Here is a 22,343-nt window from a genome sequence, read left to right as displayed (position 1 = left end):
TCCTTGCACCCTTCTCCCCTCCCCGTTGCACCCTACTCGCCTCTGCCTTGCACCCTTCTCCCCTCTGCCTTGCACCCTTCTCCCATCCGCCTTGCACCCTTCTCCCCTCCTCCTTGCACCCTTCTCCTCTCTGCCTTGCAGCCTTCTCCCCTCCGCCTTGCACCCTTCTCCCCTCTGCCTTGCACCCTTCTCCCCTCTGCCTTGCACCCTTCTCCCCTCTGCCTTGCACCCTTCTCCGCCTCTGCCTTGCACCCTTCTCTACCATGCACCCTTCTCCCCTCTGCCTTGCACCCTTTTCCCCTCTGCCTTGCACCTTCTCCTCTCTGTCTTGCACCCTTCTCCCCCTGCCCCTTGCACCCTTCTCCCCCTCCGACTTGTACCCTTCTCTACCTTGCATCCTTCTCCACTCTGCCTTGCACCCTCCTCGACCTCTGCCTTGCACCCTTCTCGCCCTCCCCCTTGAACCTTTCTCCCCTCTGCCCTGCACCTATCTCGCCCTGCCCCTTGCACCCTTCACCCCCTACCCCTTGCACACTTCTCCCCCTACCCTTTGTACCCTTCTCCACCTCCGCCTTGCACCATTTACTACCTTGCACCATTCTCCCCTCTGCCTTGCACCCTTCTCCCCTCTGTCTTGCACCCTTCTCCCCTCTGCCTTGCACCCTTCTCCTCTCTGCCTTGCACCCTTCTCCCCCTCCCCATTGCACCCTTCTCCCCCTCCAACTTGCACTCTTCTCTACATTGCACCCTTCTCCTCCCTGCCTTGCACCCTTCTCCTCTCTGCCTAGCACCCTTCTCCCCTCTGCCTTGTACCATTCTCCCCTGCGCCTTGCACCCTTCTCCCCTCTGCCTTGCACCCTTCTCCCCTCCCCGTTGCACCCTACTCGCCTCTGCCTTGCACCCTTCTCCCCTCTGCCTTGCACCCTTCTCCCATCCGCCTTGCACCCTTCTCCCCTCCTCCTTGCACCCTTCTCCTCTCTGCCTTGCAGCCTTCTCCCCTCCGCCTTGCACCCTTCTCCCCTCTGCCTTGCACCCTTCTCGCCCTCCCCCTTGCACCTTTCTTCCCACTGCCTTGCTCCCTTCTCGCCCTCCCCCACCCCTTGTACCCTTCTCCACCTCTGCCTTGCACCCTTTTCTACCTTGCATCAATCTCCCTCTGCCTTGCACCATTCTCCCCTCTGCCTTGCACCCTTCTCCCCTCTGCCTTGTACCCTTCTCCCCACTGCTTTGCACCATTCTCCTCTCTGCCTTGCACCCTTCTCCCCTCTTCCTTGTACCCTTCTCCGCTGCGCCTTGCACCCTTCTCCCCTCTGCCTTGCACCCTTCTCCCCTCCCCATTGCACCCTTTGCCCCTCTGCCTTTTGCAGCCTTCTCTACCTTGCACCCTTCTCCTCTCTGCCTTGCACCATTCTCCCCTTTGCCTTGCACCCTTCTCCTCTCTACCTTGCACCCTTCTCCCCTCCGCCTTGCACCCTTCTCCCCTCTGCCTTGCACCTTCATCCTCTCTGCCTTGCACCCGTCTCTTTTCTGCCTTGCACCCTTCTCCTCACCACCTTGCACCCTTCTCCCCTCTGCCTTGCACCCATCTCCCCTCTGCCTTGCACCCATTTCCCCTCTGCCTTGCACCTTCTCCTCTCTGCCTTGCACCCTTCTCCCCCTGCCCCCTTCTCCCCCTCCGACTTGTACCCTTCTCTACCTTGCATCCTTCTCCACTCTGCCTTGCACCCTCCTCGGCCTCTGCCTTGCACATATCTCGCCCTCCCCCTTGCACCCTTCACCCCCTACCCCTTGCACACTTCTCCCCCTACCCCTTGTACCCTTCTCCACCTCCGCCTTGCACCCTTTACTACCTTGCACCATTCTCCCCTCTGCCTTGCACCCTTCTCCCCTCTGTCTTGCACCCTTCTCCCCACTGCTTTGCACCCTTCTCCTCTCTGCCTTGCACCCTTCTCCCCTCTTCCTTGTACCCTTCTCCCCTGCGCCTTGCACCCTTCTCCCCTCTGCCTTGCACCCTTCTCCCCTCCCCATTGCACCCTTCTCTGCTCTGCCTTGCACCCTTCTCCCCTCTGCCTTGCACCCTTCTCCCCTCCCTGTTGCACCATTCTCCCCTCTGCCATGCACCCTTTGCCCCTATGCCTTTGCAGCCTTCTCTACCTTGCACCCTTCTCCTCTCTGCCTTGCACCATTCTCCCCTCTGCCTTGCACCCTTCTCCTCTCTACCTCGCACCCTTCTCCCCTCCGCCTTGCACCCTTCTCCCCTCTGCCTTGCACCTTCATCCTCTCTGCCTTGCACCCGTCTCTTTTCTGCCTTGCACCCTTCTCCCCACCGCCTTGCACCCTTCTCCCCTCTGCCTTGCACCCATCTCCCCTCTGCCTTGCACCCATTTCCCTCTGCCTTGCACCTTCTCCTCTCTGCCTTGCACCCTTCTCCCCCTGCCCCTTGCACCCTTCTCCCCCTCCGACTTGTACCCTTCTCTACCTTGCATCCTTCTCCACTCTGCCTTGCACCCTCCTCGGCCTCTGCCTTGCACCCTTCTCGCCCTCCACCTTGCACCTTTCTCCCCTCTGCCTTGCACATATCTCGCCCTCCCCCTTGCACCCTTCACCCCCTACCCCTTGCACACTTCTCCCCCTACCCCTTGTACCCTTCTCCACCTCCGCCTTGCACCCTTTACTACCTTGCACCATTCTCCCCTCTGCCTTGCACCCTTCTCCCCTCTGCCTTGCACCCTTCTCCCCACTGCGTTGCACCCTTCTCCTCTCTGCCTTGCACCCTTCTCCCCTCTTCCTTGTACCCTTCTCCCCTGCGCCTTGCACCCTTCTCCACTCTGCCTTGCACCCTTCTCCCCTCCCCATTGCACCCTTATCTGCTCTGCCTTGCACCCTTCTCCCCTCTGCCTTGCACCCTTCTCCCCTCCCCGTTGCACCATTCTCCCCTCTGCCTTGCACCCTTTGCCCCTATGCCTATGCAGCCTTCTCTACCTTGCACCCTTCTCCTCTCTGCCTTGCACCATTCTCCCCTCTGCCTTGCACCCTTCTCCTCTCTACCTTGCACCCTTCTCCCCTCCGCCTTGCACCCTTCTCCCCTCTGCCTTGCACCTTCATCCTCTCTGCCTTGCACCCGTCTCTTTTCTGCCTTGTACCCTTCTGCCCACCGCCTTGCACCCTTCTCCCCTCTGCCATGCACCCTTCTCCCCTCTGCCTTGCACCCTTTTCCCCTCTGCCTTGCACCTTCTCCTCTCTGTCTTGCACCCTTCTCCCCCTGCCCCTTGCACCCTTCTCCCCCTCCGACTTGTACCCTTCTCTACCTTGCATCCTTCTCCACTCTGCCTTGCACCCTCCTCGACCTCTGCCTTGCACCCTTCTCGCCCTCCCCCTTGAACCTTTCTCCCCTCTGCCCTGCACCTATCTCGCCCTGCCCCTTGCACCCTTCACCCCCTACCCCTTGCACACTTCTCCCCCTACCCTTTGTACCCTTCTCCACCTCCGCCTTGCACCATTTACTACCTTGCACCATTCTCCCCTCTGCCTTGCACCCTTCTCCCCTCTGTCTTGCACCCTTCTCCCCTCTGCCTTGCACCCTTCTCCTCTCTGCCTTGCACCCTTCTCCCCCTCCCCATTGCACCCTTCTCCCCCTCCAACTTGCACTCTTCTCTACATTGCACCCTTCTCCTCCCTGCCTTGCACCCTTCTCCTCTCTGCCTAGCACCCTTCTCCCCTCTGCCTTGTACCATTCTCCCCTGCGCCTTGCACCCTTCTCCCCTCTGCCTTGCACCCTTCTCCCCTCCCCGTTGCACCCTACTCGCCTCTGCCTTGCACCCTTCTCCCCTCTGCCTTGCACCCTTCTCCCATCCGCCTTGCACCCTTCTCCCCTCCTCCTTGCACCCTTCTCCTCTCTGCCTTGCAGCCTTCTCCCCTCCGCCTTGCACCCTTCTCCCCTCTGCCTTGCACCCTTCTCCCCTCTGCCTTGCACCCTTCTCCCCTCTGCCTTGCACCCTTCTCCGCCTCTGCCTTGCACCCTTCTCTACCATGCACCCTTCTCCCCTCCGCCTTGCACCCTTCTCCTCTCCGCCTTGCACCCTTCTCGCCTCTGCCTTGCACCCTTCTTGGCCACCCCTTTGCACCCTTGCCACCCAATGGAGGGGGATGCCACCTGGAACAATGGCACCATTTCAAAAGCATGATGGATGGACTAGGGCCGGCCCTGACTGGGCTCACACCGGACGCAGTGGCGATCCGGGGGGGGGGGAGGGGAGGGAGGAGGATGCCCATGATGGAGGGTATTGCTGACATTCATGCTCTCTCCCTACAAATTCTCTCTTGGTAATTGAAAAACATGCTGTGGGTTGAAAAACAAGATAGGCACATGATTTACAGACCTGTTCCATTACGATCCGAGACTCATAGCACTCAAAGCGAGTGAAAACACCAACGCTACTGAGGTGGTCTCTTCAACAAAGAAAAAAGTAATTCCTAAAATGGTGATTAAATGGGAGGAGTGGATGGATAGAATTAATTGGTCCCTTCTCTCCGGGAGGGCTAAACACAGGAAGAGGCATGACGCATGCATTCAATGGACAAATGGGGAGAAAGATTAGGAGAGCAACTATGGAGCCAGCGACAGGGAAGCCTATGGGTGGGAGAAGCCCTAAACTATCTACAACATGTCTCTTTCGAGATAGTGCTTGCATGGTCTAGAGCAGAGACCTAAAAAACAAAACACCTTGAAGAGGCAGGCAGGGATTTGGTAACAGCAGGAACCAATGGTGTAGGGGTGCACAGTGGAAGAAAAGGAAGTTGGTGGTGATGTCCAGCCCCACTGCTTTCCTCCCCCCACTAGCTTTCCTCCAGGCTTCAGCAACAAACTAGCCACCCTCAAACTCTCTGAAACATTGAGGCTGTTTTAATATAATTCTTCTGCCACCAGAAGGATCTTGAAAGAAAGAACTATTGCCATATTCTATTGCCAGTTTCCAGTTTCAAATCTTTATTTCGATCGTTTGATCATAAAAGATATTCAACCAGTAAAACATCATTAAAATATTCTATTGCACTATGCAGTAAATACAGTTATCCTGATTGGACCAGCCTGTTAGCCTGACGTGTAGCGACAATGAAGTAAGAGAACTCTAGCATAGCAGTAAAATCACTTGTTTCTGTAGAGCATACAATATGTTTACAAAACTTCACAGTTCTGTGGCCTGGAACCAGCACCCCTGAGTAGGTAAGGCTCACTTGAAGAAAGAGGAATTACCTGGAATAATAATATTAATGTTCCTCTAACAATGTGTAAAAAACTATTCTCTTGCACCATCTTACTCCTTGGAACAGTGGTGCTAGCGCGCTCATGTAGCCAAATCCAGGATGTGGTCTTGAACCCCACCAATGTCTCAGACACTGATTGTTTTCCTGTAGTTGATCCCGGAGGAGCTGGCTATGCACCTTTCAATCTCCATTCAAAATTGGAATAGTTTTTCTTTCAAGAGTGTACAAAAAGCTTGTATTTTCTTACCTCTCCCTTCAGCCTGTTCAGACAGGCAATTTCAAAATCAGGAAGCTCAACTTTGGTTTTTGTGATCTCTAACAATTCGGCTTTTTTCTTTTTGTTAGTCACCAAGTCAATGATGTATGATGCTTCATTTAAAAATGAAAGAGCCTAGAAAAAACACAAAGGAAAAATGGGTGTCAAGGTGTACATAGCTCTTTTGGAAAAGTCATCCACTGACCAGGAAGGAAACGTATAGGTGAAAGTGGCAGCCCATCTCCTCATCCCCAACAGTAAAGATAGAAAGAGACAATGAAAGAACAGAAGTGAAAGTGAAGAAGTAAACACGTGCTATTTTACTTCTCAGACAACAGACAATAGACCCTCACATGGTCTGATCAACAGGTGATCAAGGGCAGGCCATGTCCAGACCCGCAGATGGAAAGGAGCAGCGCCACCTGTCGTGGGTTTCTGCGGCTTCATGCCCCCGTGCAGTGCACTGGGTCAGGCTAAGCTTGCTAGCCCAGGATAACAGGTGAGAAGGAGAGGCCATCGCTTTGATGCCCTGATCTACAGGTGATCAAGAGCAGACCATGTCCAGACCAGCAGAGGGGAAGGAGCAGCGCCACCTGTCGTTGCTTCTGTGGTACAGACCACTACAGGCAGAATGGGAGAGACCTACCCATCCATCCAAGAACTTTGTGAAAAGGTTGTGCCCTGCGGTTAAGGAAAAAGAGGGCACATATGCCCTTAATGCCCAGAAGTAAGGTGATTATGCACAGGGAAACACTCATTGGACAATATTTATTTATTTGAGAGTTTTTACAAATATCAAACAACTTTGATGTAGATGTTAGAAACACTTCATATAGTTGTGAAATAATTAAAACAGTAACTGTTAGATTTGGGGGTCTCTAGTTGGCACAGGTCGGTACATGTGACAATTAGGGACCCTTGCCTCTAGTCAGGGTAAGGGGGTACACTCCTAAAATAACCCCTGCTCACCCCCTTGGTAGCTTGGTACGAGCAGACAGGCTTATCTCAGAGGCAGCTTGTAAAGCATTTGTGACCACATACAGTAACCCAGTGACAACACTGCAGATGGACACCACACAGTTGTATATTAAAAATAAGTATTCTTTATATAGATTTAACACAAGACCACAAACGACAGAAATCTACAATACTATACTTAAAATGGTAGTTTTAGCTTAGTTCAGTTCAGTTCTTAAGATGCAACACTTTAAGGCAATGTACCTTTCGATGCGGGACGCTTCCACAACAAACAGTGTTGCAGCGATGGAAAGGCGGCAAAGTTCCGGTGGAAAGAAATAAAGACATGAAGATCTTCCAGATGCGGCATGCTTCTCCGATGATGCGAGAAGTCTCGGTTCGATGCGTCAACTGCAGCGGCGACACCCTTGTTCAGCGATGCGGGGGCAACAGCCTCGGCTGCGACACTCTTCTCCAACGTTGCGAGAGGCTTCTGCACAACTACAGCAGCGACATCCAAGATGCGATGGCAGCAGCTCCAATGGCAGCGCGCTTCTCAATGGATGCGAGGCGCTTTTCTGGTTGCGGTGCAATACGACAGCTACAGCGGAGACATCCATGATGCGACAGCAGCAGCAGCGACGGCAACACGCTTCTTCCTCGTTGTGAGACACTTCTCTCGATATGTTGTAATGCCTCAGCTACAGCGGCGACACCCTCCTTCAGAGTTCCGACAGCAGTGACTGCGACCGCAACACGCTTCCTCTTCATTGCGAGATGCTTCTCTCGATGCTGTGCAATGCGTCAGCTACAGCAGCGACACACTCCTTCAGAGTTGCGACGGCAGCGGCTGCGATGGCAGCGGTTGCAACATGCTTCTTCCTCTTGAGTTGTGCTTCCAGCTCCTTGCGACACGCAGTCACTCAGAAGACCCCAAAACAGCAGTAGGCATTTACAAAGAACTCTGGGGAGCTGGGGTTTGAAGTCTGTTGTCCCTGAGACTTCAGCAGGAGGCAAGCTCTGTTCCAAGCCCTTGGAGATTATTATTATTATTATTATTAGGTTTTTGTAGAGCGCGTAGTCACCCGTGAGTATCCCAGCGCTAAGATCAGGACAGACCAGAGGATAACAGAGGGGGAGAAAGGAGAAAAGGAGCTCAGGGAAATAGGTGAGTTTTCAGCCGCTTCCTGAATCGGAGGTAATCGGATTCCGTCCTAAGGTCACGTGGGAGGGAGTTCCAGAGGCGGGCTGTGTTGACAGAGAAGCGCCGTCCGCCAGTGCGCACCTTCTTCACTCTGGGGATAGTGATGAAGTATTCATGGTCAGATCGAAGGGATCTTGAAGCTTTGTAGGGCCTGATGAATTTTTTTAGGATGGGGGGGCCTTTATCCTGTAGGAGTTTGTGTGACAAGCAGAGAGCTTTAAACTTGACTCGCTCTCTCACTGGAAGCCAGTGGAGCTGCTTCAGGGCAGGTTTGGCCGAGGATCTAGCCGGGGTATCAGTGAGAATCCGGGCCACGGCGTTCTGGATCCTTTGCAGTTTATTAAGGGTTGCCTCTGGAGCGCCCAGATAGATGGTATTGCTGTAATCCAGCCTTGATAGTATGCGGCCTTGGATGAGCAGTTTCTGGGAGGCAGGAGGAAGTAAGGGCAGAATCTTCCTGATGGATTTAAGGAGCCCGAAGCAAGTCCCAGCGATTTTTTTGGCTTGAGTCTTGAAAGACAAGTCTTTTTCCAGCCAAATTCCTAGGCTCTTAATCTCAGACTTGGGGACTGGGGGTTCACCCAAGCAGGAGGGCCAGATATTCGGGGAGAGGGATAGCCCCTTCTGGCCAAGGAGGCGAATGTCTGTCTTTGAGCCGTTAAGTTTCAGCGATGAACTGTTCAACCATCCTTGAATTTCTGCAAGACAGTTGTAGAGGTCCGATGGTTCTTGGTTTGGGTGAGATAGAGACACCACTAGTTGAGTGTCATCAGCGTAGCTGATGATTTTCACTCCGAATGGGATGACAACCTCCTCCAATGAGAACATGTAGACATTAAATAATGTCGGGCTTAGAGATGAGCCCTGGGGCACACCACATTGGAGGGGGGTTTCGGGGGAGCGGGTGTCTTTCTCCCAGACCTGAAAGGAGCGGTGGCCAAGGAATGATTTGAACCAAGTCAGAGCTGTGCCCTCAACACCGAGTTTCTTGAGTCGCTGGGTTAAGACCCGATGGTTGACGGTGTCGAAGGCCACACTGAGGTCCAGGAGGATCACTGCCACTGATCCTCCTGCGTCCAGAAGAGCTCTAGCCTCCTCCACTGCCGCAAGAAGGGCGATGTCAGTGCCCTGCCCTGGGCGGAATCCAGTTTGCGAGCTTCTAAGCAGGTTGTTAGTCTCCAGAAACTGCAAAAGCTTTTTATTAACTAGCTTTTCAGCAATTTTGCTGATTCCGGGGAGGAGGGAGATTGGCCTGTAATTGGCCATATCCAAGGGGTCCAGAGAAGGTTTTTTAAGGAGCGCTTTGACGACAGCCGCTTTCCAGCTAGGGGGAACTTTTCCCTGGAGCAGTGAAGCATTGATGAGGTCAGTGAGTGGAGGAACGATGGTGGGGGCCACTTTTTTAAGGATACGTAGGGGGACCGGTGTCCCTGGGAGATCCGCTTTTGATAGTGTCTAGCGTGGTTGAGACCTCTTCAATAGTTACTGGTCCGAGAGAGTTTAGGTGGGGAGTGGTAGGGTTCGAGTTGATGCAGTCTTCCTCAGTGATACTGAGGTAGACAGGAGGTAGAGAGGCGAGAATTTTCTGAATCTTCTCATCGAAGAATTTGGCCAGTTTGAAGCATTTCTCTTCAGATGTCTTGGAGTCTGGCAGTTTCTTTGGTCCCGGATCTGGGACTTTAAGTAATTCTTTTAAAATGATGAAAGTTTCTTTGGCGGAGCAGGAGGAGTTTTCTATCCTTTCCTGAAAGAATGTACTTTTGGTGTTGCGTAGAGCGATCTTATAATTTTTTAAGGAGGTACGGAAGGCGTCTTTATTATCTATCGACTTATCCTTCCTCCAGGAGCGCTCCGTTCTTTTGCACTCCTTACGTAAGAGGTTAAGATCAGAGGTGTCCTTCACAAGTTGAAAATAAAGCACACAAAGTTCTTTCTCCTTTCTTTGGCAGTCAGGCAACCACTGCAGGCCAATCCCCCAAGAAGCACTTCAGCTAAGGGATAGTCTCTCCTCAGTTTCTTCAGGTTCCTCTCCTTAGCAAAGGATCTTCTTGTAGTCCTAAAGTGATCTAATTTCTTGAGATCCTACAGCCAGATTTGTCATACTAAAATCGGCTCGCAAGCGCAATTTTTGCATTTGGGATTCATCATCCCAAATGCAAAAATCGCTAATTGCGAAATCGCATATTTGTGAGGAATTGCATTTAAGGACTCTCTATTTGAGATTCCTTAAATGCAATTCATCAACCATTTTCAATTTGCGAATTCGCAATTTCTGGCCGCTATTTACCACCAAGTCAGACTTCGTGGTAAATAGCGAAAACCCAGAAAAAAAACTTTAGTGCATTTTTCTGAGTGGTATGTTACACACACATAATATAAACAAAGGGAGAGAGTGAAGGGATTTTATCCACCGAAGTGGACGGAACAATACTCCTGGTCCCCTGGGTTAGGTATCTTAATTTAACAAAAAGAAGGAGTACCACCTGAAAAGATGCTCAAGGAGCGATTTCGGCGGGATGATTCGGTTCCTGAAAGAAGAGAGTCCTTCTTTGGCTATTAATAACCCCTCACTCACCGACCTGGTCGGTGACATGCTTCATCATCGGGGCCACCTCGATGGCCGAGTGCCATCAAGGTGTGCTACAACACCTGAAATACAGTGGAGCTGGTATGTGAGTGATGAATGTAGAAAAAGAAGTGGGTGTGTTAAAAATTGTCCTGGTATGGCTTATTTTAGAAAAATTTTATTCTTAAGACTACTGGACAATATTAAAATATGTGTGTAGATACAATAACAGGTATAATGACCAAGTGTATCTGGAAGGTATGTGGTGGGTCTACATGTTTCAAACCGTAATGGGAATTACCGGTTTTTCTTCAGGACCAAAGCAAAGAAATGGGTGGTCAAGGTACACTAACACCCTGCCGTGCCGTCATTCCTTTGAGCCAAGGTAACAAAATTCGTGATACCAGGCAAAAAAACAAGCAAAGGTATAACCCGGTGGTGGTTATCCTAAAAAGATAAAAAGACCTGTGGAGAAAAGGAGGTATTGATCACAAGAAAACTCGTTACAAGCCTGCAACGTAGTGAAGTGATGAAATCTCCTGTCTTTGTACTTCATAATTCATCCCACACTGAATTAATGCGGACTATGGCCGTGCATTATTTCTAGGGTGCATAGTGCAGCTCAAGCATATCGTAATTGAATATTGGCGTAGATCAGCCGAATAGACTTCCTAGCACACCTATCAATTGTAGTGTGCTTGGTGAAAAGGTCTGAGATTATTTAAACACTCGCACGCATCCAAAATCTATAGGTGCGTGACTATGCAACAATCACGTCATTCTAGGTGAAAGGCATAACGAAGTGTATTTATTTGTCTCTTGATTCAACACAGGACAATACAAAACAAACACAACAGAGAACACACAGTAGAAAGGCTTACTCCTAATGAGGGGTCATTGGGCAGCACGGGATTGTGAGGGAGGGGAGGCCTGTAATCGAAAACATATTCTGCAAAGAAAAACGAAAAAATTGGGGGCTGAGTACCTGACCGGGAGGTTAAAGGTACTTGAAAAATTCGAGTAACGAGGCATAGGACTTCACGTTGCCTCATGGCGCGGAGAGTCTCTACTTACAGTTTTCGCAGGTCTGACAAAGCATTGTACCTATGGAGCCCCTTCATGCGCCCGTAATGAGAGCGGGTGCTGAGCCGGCATTAAGACGGCCGCCATCGTAGTTGTGGTGGGCGTGGCAGACCTGGCGTGATGTCGTCACGCAATGGCCCGGGCGTTCGGTACGGAAGCCTCACGGGTGCAAGCTGAGAAGTTGCCATAGTAACGCCGCCGCCATTAAGACAACAGAAAACGGAATTACTTTTGTACTCTGTATTGAGCACTGGGAGGAATGTGTAACTATTCTTAGTACATGGGGAGATTAGTGTCCCGTGTAGAAGTTTTATGAAGAATGGGAAAAAGGCAAAGAGAGTAATACTTGTTCTTACAGAGAGACCCTCACTCGGGGAGGCACAAGGGACAGTGCGCATGTGATGTCTAAACTAATGGTAACATAAGAAAATATTGCGCATAGCATTAGGCTTAATTTCCATATAAGAAAAAAAGAAAGAAAAACTGGACACAGTCATCAGGGAAAGTCGTTAAACAGCTGAAATTACGACAGCCCTGAAGTATGAAGAGCCTTGAGTGTAGAGGCATTATAGAGGCATTATACATACATATAGAAAAAGGAGGAATTTACATAACATTCGCCCATTGTATGTTATCGTTGAGACCATTGATATGTGTGGACAGTCTATAGACCCATCTTTGTTCTTTCTCATACAGGCATTTCTGTAGGTTTGGCCCAGGAGGTAGTTGTTCAATGATAGTCCACATCATGTCGTTGGGTGTGTGATTTTGCTCTAAAAAGTGGTCCGTCAATCTGGTCGCACTTTTTTTGCAGCGAATGGTGCTGCGGTGTTCGCAAATTCGTTGCTTAATCTTACGGGTAGTCATTCCTACATATTGTTTTTTGCAAATACATTCAATCAAATAAACAACATTATGGCTGTTGCAGTTCGTATGAGCAATTTGTCTCCATACTTTTCCTTCTTCAAGGTCTAGTGTTTTGGTGTTTCTCGTAAGGTGGCATATGCAGCAGTTGCCACAACGATAATGTCCAGTCACATTGGGGAGGCCCCAAGTTCTAGTGATGGATTGGTTGGTAGGAACAGTCTTTACTTTAGGCCTAGTTTTTACCAGACTGTCCTTTAGACTGTGCGATTTTTTGAAGGAAAAAAGGGGTTTCTCCCAGTGTAGATTTCCAGAGTTTATAATCGCCCAGTGTTTATTTATGCTCCTTGTCACCTGATTGGATACTGCATTGTATGTGGTTACGCAGGTCAATGGTATAGAGTTGTTGGCATTTGTTCTTTCTTCAAGAAGTACCTCTCTTGGTTGATTCCTAGCCCTCTTCTGGCATTTATTTACAATCTTGTTAGGGTATCCGCGTTTGCGCAATTTCTCCGATAGATCTTTGGCTTGTTCCTTGTATTCAGATAATTTACTACAGTTCCTTCTTAATCTGAGAAATTGTCCGTATGGCAGGTTTTCCCTGAGTGGGCGAGGGTGGAAACTCTCAAATCTTAGTAGGTTGTTCTTTGCAGTTGGTTTGTAGTGAGTTTGTGTCTCTAGTCGGTTGTTCTCCTTGCTAATCACCACATCCAGGAACACAATTTTTTCTCTGTCATAGCAGTTTGTAAATCTCAGGTTGCCATCACAGGTGTTAATCCAGGAGATAAATTGATCCAATTGTTCGATAGGTCCCTGCCAAATTGCTAGGACATCATCGATGTAGCGCTTCCAGAACATCAGATTTTCACGAAAGGGATTAGTGTCATTAAGGATGAACTTCTGTTCAAAATCGTGGACGTACAGTCCGGCCACGCTTGGAGCAAAAACACTTCCCATTGACGTACCCCCCGTCTGCAAGTACAGGGTACCCTCAAATTCGAAATAGTTGCATTTTAAAGCCATTTTAGCACATTCCAGAATGAAGGCTCTCGGTGTATTGTGTGGCCAATCGGTATTCTCCAAGGTGTTCTCAAGAACTTGGATGGTGTCATCTTGAGGTATACTCGTGTAAAGACTTTCAATGTCGAAACTTAGCAGCACAGTATTCTCGTCTACAATCAGATTCTGTAATAGATTTAGTAGACTCTTAGTGTCTTGTAAGTAAGTGACCGTGTTTTGAACAATAGTCTTTAAGAAGAAGTCACAAAACCTCGACAGAGGTACTAGTAAAGAGCCAATCCCTGATACGATTGGGCGTCCTGGTAGTGGTAGCCTGCCCTTATGCATTTTGGGAAGTATGTAAAAGTATGGGATTTTTCCCTCTGTGGTACATAGATAGTCAGCTTCCTGTTTGGATATCTTGCCCGCCATTTCTACAGTTTCCACTAGTTGCACAATTTCTGTTTTCAATTCATTGGTTGGATCCGATTCCAAGATTTGATAATTTCTGTTATCACTGAGGAGTCTGAGGCATTCCTCGCGGTATGTCATTACATCCATAACATCAAATCCCCCACCTTTATCTGCAGGTTTTATTATAATGGTTTCACAGGCACGTAGTTCATTTAATGCTGTGTTTTCGGCTCTACTCATGTTTTGAAATTGGGTAGAGGTCTGCATCTTTTCAACATCATTATACACAGCCTGTTCGAAAGCGATTAGTTCCACAGGGGTGGTATATGGAGGTGGCGTGAAGGTAGATTTCACTCTAAGTCCGGTTTCATTTTCAATCTCATTCTCTCTCGGAGGACCCTGTTTCTCAAAAAAGGGTTTAAGTCTTAACTTTCTAAAAAATCCTGCCAACTCGCAATGTAATTGGAACTTGTCCACACGAGCTGTGGGGACAAAGCCCAGACCTTTGTTCAAGACACTCTCTTCTGTAGTTGATAATGGTCTGGAGGAAAGATTTGTAACTAGGGTTTCATGTTGCTGGGCCCTGCTTTGCTCTTCGTTCAGTTGCTCACTGGATCGTCCTCCTCCCAGTGTACCTGATTGGATTGTCTGTTTTTTCCTCTTCCCCGTCGGCCCCTGTGAAAAAAAGGGGGTCGAAATTGGTTCTGGTGAAACGGGGGAGGTTGGAAATGTGGTTGGAAAGGTGGTTGCCATCCATATATAGGGAAATGCGGCGGTTGATTATAAGGATCTTGAAACATTGGTGGATTGAAATTGGGCCAAAGATTTTGCCCTCTTCTCCCCCCTCTGCCTCGTTGTCTGTTACCGCTGGCATTTGACCCATTGCTACTATTCGATGAGTTACTAGAAACATCCGAATCAGATGTAGATTTCTCAGGTGGTTTAAAGTCTGGGTCTGAGTAAGGGTAGGTGTTTTTAAAGGTAAACCTTTTCAAGTCTTTTTGAAATTTTGTGACTTTTTGTTGGGTCAGATTCTCTTTGTATTCATTGATTTCTTTATTTATTTCATCAAGTTTCCTTTTATACCCCGTGATACTCGTCTTGATATGTGATTCAGTCTTTTGAATTTCAATCTGGATAGCCTCTGATAATCTCAGTGCTGTTTTTAAGATGAGCACAATCCAATCATGCGTGCAATGCCACGCTATTAGGGCCCAATCTTTTCTGAAAGTAGAGTCGTTCAGAAAAATTTGTGGTGCATTTGTTACCAGCAATCCTTTTGGGGCCATGTCATTAGTTAAATATTCCTTAAGAATGGTGCCGTGTAGAATGGTTCTTATGCGATCTCTCTTCATCTCTGACAGCTTTTCCCAATCACCTGTCTGTGATATGGTTTGTGAGATACTTGCGTCTGAAAAACCAGAGATTTCGCCCATAATGGCGTCAATCTCTTCAGTGGAATATGAAAGGCCTTGATTTTCTCCCATGGTGCCTACTGTGTGTTGAGTGTGAAGGTTGGAATGTCACAGGTGCAAAGAAGGACAATAGACACTCTCGCAGCTGTGCGCTGCCAAGATATAATATAAACAAAGGGAGAGAGTGAAGGGATTTTATCCACCGAAGTGGACGGAACAATACTCCTGGTCCCCTGGGTTAGGTATCTTAATTTAACAAAAAGAAGGAGTACCACCTGAAAAGATGCGCAAGGAGCGATTTCGGCGGGATGATTCAGTTCCTGAAAGAAGAGAGTCCTTCTTTGGCTATTAATAACCCCTCACTCACCGACCTGGTCGGTGACATGCTTCATCATCGGGGCCACCTCGATGGCCGAGTGCCATCAAGGTGTGCTACAACACCTGAAATACAGTGGACCTGGTATATGAGTGATGAATGTAGAAAAAGAAGTGGGTGTGTTAAAAATTGTCCTGGTATGGCTTATTTTAGAAAAATTTTATTCTTAAGACTACTGGACAATATTAAAATATGTGTGTAGATACAATAACAGGTATAATGACCAAGTGTATCTGGAAGCTATGTGGTGGGTCTACATGTTTCAAACCGTAATGGGAATTACCGGTTTTTCTTCAGGACCAAAGCAAAGAAATGGGTGGTCAAGGTACACTAACACCCTGCCGTGCCGTCATTCCTTTGAGCCAAGGTAACAAAATTCGTGATACCAGGCAAAAAAACAAGCAAAGGTATAACCCGGTGGTGGTTATCCTAAAAAGATAAAAAGACCTGTGGAGAAAAAGAGGTATTGATCACAAGAAAACTCGTTACAAGCCTGCAACGTAGTGAAGTGATGAAATCTCCTGTCTTTGTACTTCATAATTCATCCCACACTGAATTAATGCGGACTATGGCCGTGCATTATTTCTAGGGTGCATTGTGCAGCTCAAGCATATCGTAATTGAATATTGGCGTAGATCAGCCGAATAGACTTCCTAGCACACCTATCAATTGTAGTGTGCTTGGTGAAAAGGTCTGAGATTATTTAAACACTCGCACGCACTCAAAATCTATAGGTGCGTGACTATGCAACAATCACGTCATTCTAGGTGAAAGGCATAACGAAGTGTATTTATTTGTCTCTTGATTCAACACAGGACAATACAAAACAAACACAACAGAGAACACACAGTAGAAAGGCTTACTCCTAATGAGGGGTCATTGGGCAGCACAGGATTATGAGGGAGGGGAGGCCTGTAATCGAAAACATATTCTGCAAAGAAAAACGAAAAAATTGGGGGCTGAGTACCTAACCGAGAGGTTAAAGGTACTTGAAAAATTCGAGTAACGAGGCATAGGACTTCACGTTGCCTCATGGCGCGGAGAGTCTCTACTTACAGTTTTCGCAGGTCTGACAAAGCATTGTACCTATGGAGCCCCTTCATGCACCCGTAATGAGAGCGGGTGCTGAGCCGGCATTAAGACGGCCGCCATCGTAGTTGTGGTGGGCGTGGCAGACCTGGCGTGATGTCGTCACGCAATGGCCCGGGCGTTCGGTACGGAAGCCTCACGGGTGCAAGCTGAGAAGTTGCCATAGTAACGCCGCCGCCATTGAGACAACAGAAAACGGCATTACTTTTGTACTCTGTATTGAGCACTGGGAGGAATGTGTAACTATTCTTAGTACATGGGAAGATTAGTGCCCCGTGTAGAAGTTTTATGAAGAATGGGAAAAAGGCAAAGAGAGTAATACTTGTTCTTACAGAGAGACCCTCACTCGGGGAGGCACAAGGGACAGTGCGCATGTGATGTCTAAACTAATGGTAACATAAGAAAATATTGCGCATAGCATTAGGCTTAATTTCCATATAAGAAAAAAAGAAAAACTGGACACAGTCATCAGGGAAAGTCGTTAAACAGCTGAAATTACGACAGCCCTGAAGTATGAAGAGCCTTGAGTGTAGAGGCATTATTGAGGCATTATACATACATATAGAAAAAGGAGGAATTTACAGAACATTCGCCCATTGGATGTTATCGTTGAGACCATTGATATGTGTGGACAGTCTATAGACCCATCTTTGTTCTTTCTCATACAGGCGTTTCTGTAGGTTTGGCCCAGGAGGTAGTTGTTCAATGATAGTCCACATCATGTCGTTGGGTGTGTGATTTTGCTCTAAAAAGTGGTCCGTCAATCTGGTCGCACTTTTTTTGCAGCGAATGGTGCTGCGGTGTTCGCAAATTCGTTGCTTAATCTTACGGGTAGTCATTCCTACATATTGTTTTTTGCAAATACATTCAATCAAATAAACAACATTATTGCTGTTGCAGTTCGTATGAGCAATTTGTCTCCATACTTTTCCTTCTTCAAGGTCTAGTGTTTTGGTGTTTCTCGTAAGGTGGCATATGCAGCAGTTGCCACAACGATAATGTCCAGTCACATTGGGGAGGCCCCAAGTTCTAGTGATGGATTGGTTGGTAGGAACAGTCTTTACTTTAGGCCTAGTTTTTACCAGACTGTCCTTTAGACTGTGCGATTTTTTGAAGTTAAAAAAGGGGTTTCTCCCAGTGTAGATTTCAAGAGTTTATAATCGCCCAGTGTTTATTTATGCTCCTTGTCACCTGATTGGATACTGCGTTGTATGTGGTTACGCAGGTCAATGGTATAGAGTTGTTGGCATTTGTTCTTTCTTCAAGAAATACCTCTCTTGGTTGATTCCTAGCCCTCTTCTGGCATTTATTTACAATCTTCTTAGGGTATCAGCGTTTGCGCAATTTCTCGTTTTTCTTTGCAGAATATGTTTTCGATTACAGGCCTCCCCTCCCTCATAATCCCGTGCTGCCCAATGACCCCTCATTAGGAGTAAGCCTTTCTACTGTGTGTTCTCTGTTGTGTTTGTTTTGTATTGTCCTGTGTCGAATCAAGAGACAAATAAATACACTTCGTTATGCCTTTCACCTAGAATGACGTGATTGTTGCATAGTCACGCACCTATAGATTTTGGATGCGTGCGAGTGTTTAAATAATATCAGACCTTTTCACCAAGCACACTACAATTGATAGGTGTGCTAGGAAGTCTATTCGGCTGATCTACGCCAATATTCAATTACGATATGCTTGAGCTGCACTATGCACCCTAGAAATAATGCACGGCCATAGTCCGCATTAATTCAGTGTGGGATGAATTATGAAGTACAAAGACAGGAGATTTCATCACTTCACTACGTTGCAGGCTTGTAACGAGTTTTCTTGTGATCAATACCTCTTTTTCTCCACAGGTCTTTTTATCTTTTTAGGATAACCACCACCGGGTTATACCTTTGCTTGTTTTTTTGCCTGGTATCACGAATTTTGTTACCTTGGCTCAAAGGAATGACGGCACGGCAGGGTGTTAGTGTACCTTGACCACCCATTTCTTTGCTTTGGTCCTGAAGAAAAACCGGTAATTCCCATTACGGTTTGAAACATGTAGACCCACCACATACCTTCCAGATACACTTGGTCATTATACCTGTTATTGTATCTACACACATATTTTAATATTGTCCAGTAGTCTTAAGAATAAAAAATTTCTAAAATAAGCAATACCAGGACAATTTTTAACACACCCACTTCTTTTTCTACATTCATCACTCACATACCAGCTCCACTGTATTTCAGGTGTTGTAGCACACCTTGATGGCACTCGGCCATCGAGGTGGCCCCGATGATGAAGCATGTCACCGACCAGGTCGGTGAGTGAGGGGTTATTAATAGCCAAAGAAGGACTCTCTTCTTTCAGGAACTGAATCATCCCACCGAAATCGCTCCTTGAGCATCTTTTCAGGTGGTACTCCTTCTTTTTGTTAAATTAAGATACCTAACCCATGGGACCAGGAGTATTGTTCCGTCCACTTCGGTGGATAAAATCCCTTCACTCTCTCCCTTTGTTTATAATATATCTTGGCAGCGCACAGCTGCGAGAGTTCTATTGTCCTTCTTTGCACCTGTGACATTCCAACCTTCACACTCAACACACAGTAGGCACCATGGGAGAAAATCAAGGCCTTTCATATTCCACTGAAGAGATTGACGCCATTATGGGCGAAATCTCTGGTTTTTCAGACGCAAGTATCTCACAAACCATATCACAGACAGGTGACTGGGAAAAGCTGTCAGAGATGAAGAGAGATCGCATAAGAACCATTCTACACGGCACCATTCTTAAGGAATATTTAACTAATGACATGGCCCCAAAAGGCTTGCTGGTAACAAATGCACCACAAATTTTTCTGAACTACTCTACTTTCAGAAAAGATTGGGCCCTAATAGCGTGGCATTGCACGCATGATTGGATTGTGCTCATCTTAAAAACAGCACTGAGATTATCAGAGGCTATCCAGATTGAAATTCAAAAGACTGAATCACATACCAAGACGAGTATCACGGGGTATAAAAGGAAACTTGATGAAATAAATAAAGAAATCAATGAATACAAAGAGAATCTGACCCAACAAAAAGTCACAAAATTTCAAAAAGACTTGAAAAGGTTTACCTTTAAAAACACCTACCCTTACTCAGACCCAGACTTTAAACCACCTGAGAAATCTACATCTGATTCGGATGTTTCTAGTAACTCATCGAATAGTAGCAATGGGTCAAATACCAGCGGTAACAGACAACGAGGCAGAGGGGGGAGAAGAGGGCAAAATCTTTGGCCCAATTTCAATCCACCAATGTTTCAAGATCCTTATAATCAACCGCCGCATTTCCCTATATATGGATGGCAACCACCTTTCCAACCACATTTCCAACCTCCCCCATTTCACCAGAACCAATTTCGACCCCCTTTTTTTCACAGGGGCCGACGGGGAAGAGGAAAAAACAGACAATCCAACCAGGTACACTGGGAGGAGGACGATCCAGTGAGCAACCGAACGAAGAGCAAAGCAGGGCCCAGCAACATGAAACCCTAGTTACAAATCTTTCCTCCAGACCATTATCAACTACAGAAGAGAGTGTTTTGAACAAAGGTCTGGGCTTTGTCCCCACAGCTCGTGTGGACAAGTTCCAATTACATTGCGAGTTGGCAGGATTTTTTAGAAAGTTAAGACTTAAACCCTTTTTTGAGAAACAGGGTCCTCTGAGAGAGAATGAGATTGAAAATGAAACCGGACTTAGAGTGAAATCTACCTTCACGCCACCTCCATATACCACCCCTGTGGAACTAATCGCTTTCGAACAGGCTGTGTATAATGATGTTGAAAAGATGCAGACCTCTACCCAATTTCAAAACATGAGTAGAGCCGAAAACACAGCATTAAATGAACTACGTGCCTGTGAAACCATTATAATAAAACCTGCGGATAAAGGTGGGGGATTGGATGTTATGGATGTAATGACATACCGCGAGGAATGCCTCAGACTCCTCAGTGATAACAAAAATTATCAAATCTTGGAATCGGATCCAACCAATGAATTGAAAACAGAAATTGTGCAACTAGTGGAAACTGTAGAAATGGCGGGCAAGATATCCAAACAGGAAGCTGACTATCTATGTACCACAGAGGGAAAAATCCCATACTTTTACATACTTCCCAAAATGCATAAGGGCAGGCTACCACTACCAGGACGCCCAATCGTATCAGGGATTGGCTCTTTACTAGTACCTCTGTCGAGGTTTTGTGACTTCTTCTTAAAGACTATTGTTCAAAACACGGTCACTTACTTACAAGACACTAAGAGTCTACTAAATCTATTACAGAATCTGATTGTAGACGAGAATACTGTGCTGCTAAGTTTCGACATTGAAAGTCTTTACACGAGTATACCTCAAGATGACACCATCCAAGTTCTTGAGAACACCTTGGAGAATACCGATTGGCCACACAATACACCGAGAGCCTTCATTCTGGAATGTGCTAAAATGGCTTTAAAATGCAACTATTTCGAATTTGAGGGTACCCTGTACTTGCAGACGGGGGGTACGTCAATGGGAAGTGTCTTTGCTCCAAGCGTGGCCGGACTGTACATCCACGATTTTGAACAGAAGTTCATCCTTAATGACACTAATCCCTTTCGTGAAAATCTGATGTTCTGGAAGCGCTACATCGATGATGTCCTAGCAATTTGGCAGGGACCTACCGAACAATTGGATCAATTTATCTCCTGGATTAACACCTGTGATGGCAACCTGAGATTTACAAACTGCTATGACAGAGAAAAAATTGTGTTCCTGGATGTGGTGATTAGCAAGGAGAACAACCGACTAGAGACACAAACTCACTACAAACCAACTGCAAAGAACAACCTACTAAGATTTGAGAGTTTCCACCCTCGCCCACTCAGGGAAAACCTGCCATACGGACAATTTATCAGATTAAGAAGGAACTGTAGTAAATTATCTGAATACAAGGAACAAGCCAAAGATCTATCGGAGAAATTGCGCAAACGCGGATACCCTAACAAGATTGTAAATAAATGCCAGAAGAGGGCTAGGAATCAACCAAGAGAGGTACTTCTTGAAGGAAGAACAAATGCCAACAACTCTATACCATTGACCTGCGTAACCACATACAACGCAGTATCCAATCAGGTGACAAGGAGCATAAATAAACACTGGGCGATTATAAACTCTGGAAATCTACACTGGGAGAAACCCCTTTTTTCCTTCAAAAAATCGCACAGTCTAAAGGACAGTCTGGTAAAAACTAGGCCTAAAGTAAAGACTGTTCCTACCAACCAATCCATCACTAGAACTTGGGGCCTCCCCAATGTGACTGGACATTATCGTTGGGGCAACTGCTGCATATGCCACCTTACGAGAAACACCAAAGCACTAGACCTTGAAGAAGGAAAAGTATGGAGACAAATTGCTCATACGAACTGCAACAGCAATAATGTTGTTTATTTGATTGAATGTATTTGCAAAAAACAATATGTAGGAATGACTACCCGTAAGATTAAGCAACGAATTTGCGAACACCGCAGCACCATTCGCTGCAAAAAAAGTGCGACCAGATTGACGGACCACTTTTTAGAGCAAAATCACACACGCAACGACATGATGTGGACTATCATTGAACAACTACCTCCTGAGCCAAACCTACAGAAACGCCTGTATGAGAAAGAACAAAGATGGGTCTATAGACTGTCCACACATATCAATGGTCTCAACGATAACGTACAATGGGCGAATGTTCTGTAAATTCCTCTTTTTCTATATGTATGTATAATTCCTCTATAATGCCTCTACACTCAAGGCTCTTCATACTTCAGGGCTGTCGTAATTTCAGCTGTTTAACGA

The 22,343-nt window shown here is 47.1% G+C and overlaps 1 protein-coding gene across 5 annotated transcripts in view; it reads right to left on the bottom strand.

The window, feature by feature from the left end:
* The window catches only part of ADCY10 (adenylate cyclase 10), a 4,100,562-nt gene that overhangs the window by 425,149 nt on the left and 3,653,070 nt on the right, over window positions 1-22,343 (bottom strand). For all 5 annotated transcript variants that reach the window (XM_078679137.1, XM_078679136.1, XM_078679138.1 and 2 more), the window contains one exon: window positions 5,513-5,656. In XM_078679137.1, the coding sequence (XP_078535263.1) occupies window positions 5,513-5,656 (144 nt within the window). The remainder of the gene's footprint in view (window positions 1-5,512; window positions 5,657-22,343) is intronic.

This window comes from Lissotriton helveticus, chromosome 3_1 (genome assembly GCF_964261635.1).
Source record: "Lissotriton helveticus chromosome 3_1, aLisHel1.1, whole genome shotgun sequence".
Classification (NCBI taxonomy): Eukaryota; Metazoa; Chordata; class Amphibia; order Caudata; family Salamandridae; genus Lissotriton; species Lissotriton helveticus.
The sequence above is the reverse complement of the archived record's forward strand: the minus strand, read 5'-3'. Positions and strand labels throughout refer to the sequence as shown.